At 44.1% G+C, this 2,867-nt stretch overlaps 1 protein-coding gene across 1 annotated transcript; it reads left to right on the top strand.

Annotated features, from left to right (window-relative positions):
* Positions 1-1,245: 1,245 nt before the first annotated feature.
* LOC108354747 (uncharacterized) lies at positions 1,246-2,017 on the top strand (the record flags this gene model as incomplete). Its single annotated transcript, XM_017605920.1, has 3 exons — positions 1,246-1,313; positions 1,442-1,707; positions 1,763-2,017. Coding segments are annotated over 3 exons (589 nt in total), but the record flags the coding sequence as incomplete, so codon positions are not given.
* Between the last annotated feature and the right edge of the window lie 850 nt (positions 2,018-2,867).

Here is a 2,867-nt window from a genome sequence, read left to right as displayed (position 1 = left end):
TTTTTTTAAAAAAAGCAATAAATCTCAGCTTTAGGTGATAACGGTTTTTAAAAATCTTAACATGTCAGCAAAGATTAAGCTTGATGCAACAATTTAAAAACTCATAAAAAATTTCATTAGTAAAGCAGCACACATAAACAAAAGCTTAAATAGCAAAAGACTAATACTAAAAAATATTGGAAAAAAAGTATAAAACAAAATGGTAAAATAATCACGACATGCGATTGAACGATAATTAAGATAGGAAAGCACACGCAGCATTGGCCAAAAACTCTGGTTGCCCAACGAGCAACGAAAAAAACAAAACTGAAGCTGGGGCTCAAACAGCAATGGACGGTAGTTTGGTGGCATGTGGTGCGATATTAATAAATCATTAGCAGACTGAGGGGGCGCCTCTATATAAATCATCGATCGAGGCAGGGCAGACGTGGGAAGCAAAGAAGACATGTTGTAATTTCAGAGACCGTGTGCAGGCCTTCATCTAATTAAAGGGCGCCGGCAAATTGGGAGGTAGCCTGCCTGCCAGTAGATGTCTGCCTCTAGATGAGGATGAGAACGATGATGATGATGATGATGCTGAACAGTACTGGCCGCAATGGGACGCCTAATGAATGCCATTGTCACCGGTGCTGCTGCTGCTGCTGTTGTTGTTTTTGTTGCAGTTGCTGCACCGGCGACGACGGCGACGGCAACACAGTTGACAATGGATAGAGGAAACCGGTGGCTGGATTTAATATAAATAGGCATCTGAATGAATCAATGGAAAACAATAGCTGACTGTCTTACTAAAGAACACTGCGCTGCTGTACCACCATCATTATCGTCATCTGTGAATGCAGGATACAGTTTAAAAATATTTTTTTGGCAAACACACTTTAACTCACAAACAAGCACAATTTGGCCCCACTAACAATTGCAAATGGCTTTTTCACTTGTAGTCACCGGTAAGTGAAACAACCAGTTATTTTCTGGTTGTGAAACAAATTTAACTAGACTCAACGAAGTGTACCTTTTCTGCTTCATGTTTTGTTTTGTTTTGTTTCTTTACTGTAGTGCTGGTATTGACAGTCTCCTGGGGCCTGCCGTCTGTTCGTGCTGATTGTGACAGTTTAGCACACCTTGATGTTACCTGTGGTTTAGAGGCAAGTGACAAGTTTGACAATGAAAAAGGGAAAATACAAAGATGCTTGCTCCAGTTACTAATGATTCAAGTTAATAAAACAATGTCTTCTTCCACTCAATTAGGTGCAATTTTTCGGCAATCGAGCACAGAAGCCAAACAGCAACCAGGCAGCTTTTGATGAAAACTGCAAGTAAGTGAGTGAGCAAAAATGAGTCCGTATGAATAGACTAAAACAAAGGGCACCAAAGTTTGTGCACCGGCAAACTCATTACCATTGCTTTTTCTTCTTACACTAAAACATACATTTTGTTTTTGTAGAACATACAAAGACGGCGTTGACTGTTTGATTGACTACTCAAACAAGTGCCTTGAAGCACAACCCGCTGCCTTGGCAAAGAGCATCATGAAAAGCGTCAAGGACCACTACAATAAACGATGCAATGACCCAGACTACAGTAAAGACTTTATAGAGCATAATAAGTGCTTTGAAGACCCGGCCATTTTTGAGCAGTTCCACCAGTGCGAAGACAAGTGGTTCCACCGAATGCAAGAGTTGCTGAAACTGAAGGTCGACGTAGAGAAAGGTAGCATTATAAATTAAGTAGAGAAAATATAAAAAATGTTAAACTATCTAAACAGGCATCCAGTCAACTTGCTGTATCTTCCACGAGTTCCAGCGATGCATCAGCGAACAGAACACCAACCTGTGTCACGATAAAAATGCCCGATTCTGGGACGATACACTGGATGAGGTGAGCGATGACACGGTGAACATCTTCTGCGCCCAGTTGAAGACGTCAGAGCAGTGCTCCAAAAACTTTCCCGCTGACATGTGGAAACAGATCGACGAACCAGTGAAGGGCATGGACGCTGAGGCGCTAAAGCAGAGAACAGGTAAGTTCAAGTCAATGTTCCTTCAGGCACTGGACATGATCAGCTCTTACAACCTAAAACAGTAGTTACTCACTGAATGTTACACACAATGTTTGAGAAATGAAAACACAATAAGATCAAAGATGAAAAAATATGAAATAAAAATTTTTATGCGTTAAAGTTGCCAAAACTGACAGTAAAAAACTAAAACTAAAACGCAGAAAACGTCTGTTTATTTGGCAAATTCAAGTTGCCGCAGCAAGGCGGCAGCTCATTCAAGCAAGTACTCAAATCCGCCATTCTGGGTGCGCTTGATGAACTTCTTGTCAATGAGGTCGACCACTATGGTGTTGACCTCATCGAGGGTCAGTCTGTCAGTGGGCGGAAAGGGCGCCTTGGAGGTGGTGAAGAGGTGCTCCTTGATCGCCTGATACAGCTCAGACATGGACTTAAAGTGCCGTGCCTGCTTCACCACTCGCACAGTGGCCGCCTCAATCTTCACCTGTCGGTCAAGGGCAGTGTCGACGCAGCTGATGATGGCCATGCTGTGGACTGCACTGCTCGAACTGGCACCAGTAAGGGCATCGTCAGCAGAGTCAAAGGGAATTGCCAGATTTTGATGCCGACGGCGCAGAATGATTGAGCAGTTAGCGTAGACGTCCTCCACCGCCTTCTCCGCCGCCTCCAGGTGAATGTCCACTGCAGAGACGCCCAGAGCGGCCATCAGCTTGCTCGTCTTCAGGTCGACAGTGCGGCCTTCGCCTGACCAGAAGTTGACCTGCTCAAAGGTGGACAGGTCCTTGGTCTTGCCGTCCGTTGCCAGCTCCTTGTTGGCGTTGTAGAAGTGCTGGCTGTCGTCCACGGCAAACTT

Source organism: Rhagoletis zephyria, unplaced genomic scaffold, assembly GCF_001687245.7.
Source record: "Rhagoletis zephyria isolate East Lansing unplaced genomic scaffold, Rhagoletis_zephyria_1.1 Rzeph_scaffold_38813, whole genome shotgun sequence".
Classification (NCBI taxonomy): Eukaryota; Metazoa; Arthropoda; class Insecta; order Diptera; family Tephritidae; genus Rhagoletis; species Rhagoletis zephyria.
The sequence above is the reverse complement of the archived record's forward strand: the minus strand, read 5'-3'. Positions and strand labels throughout refer to the sequence as shown.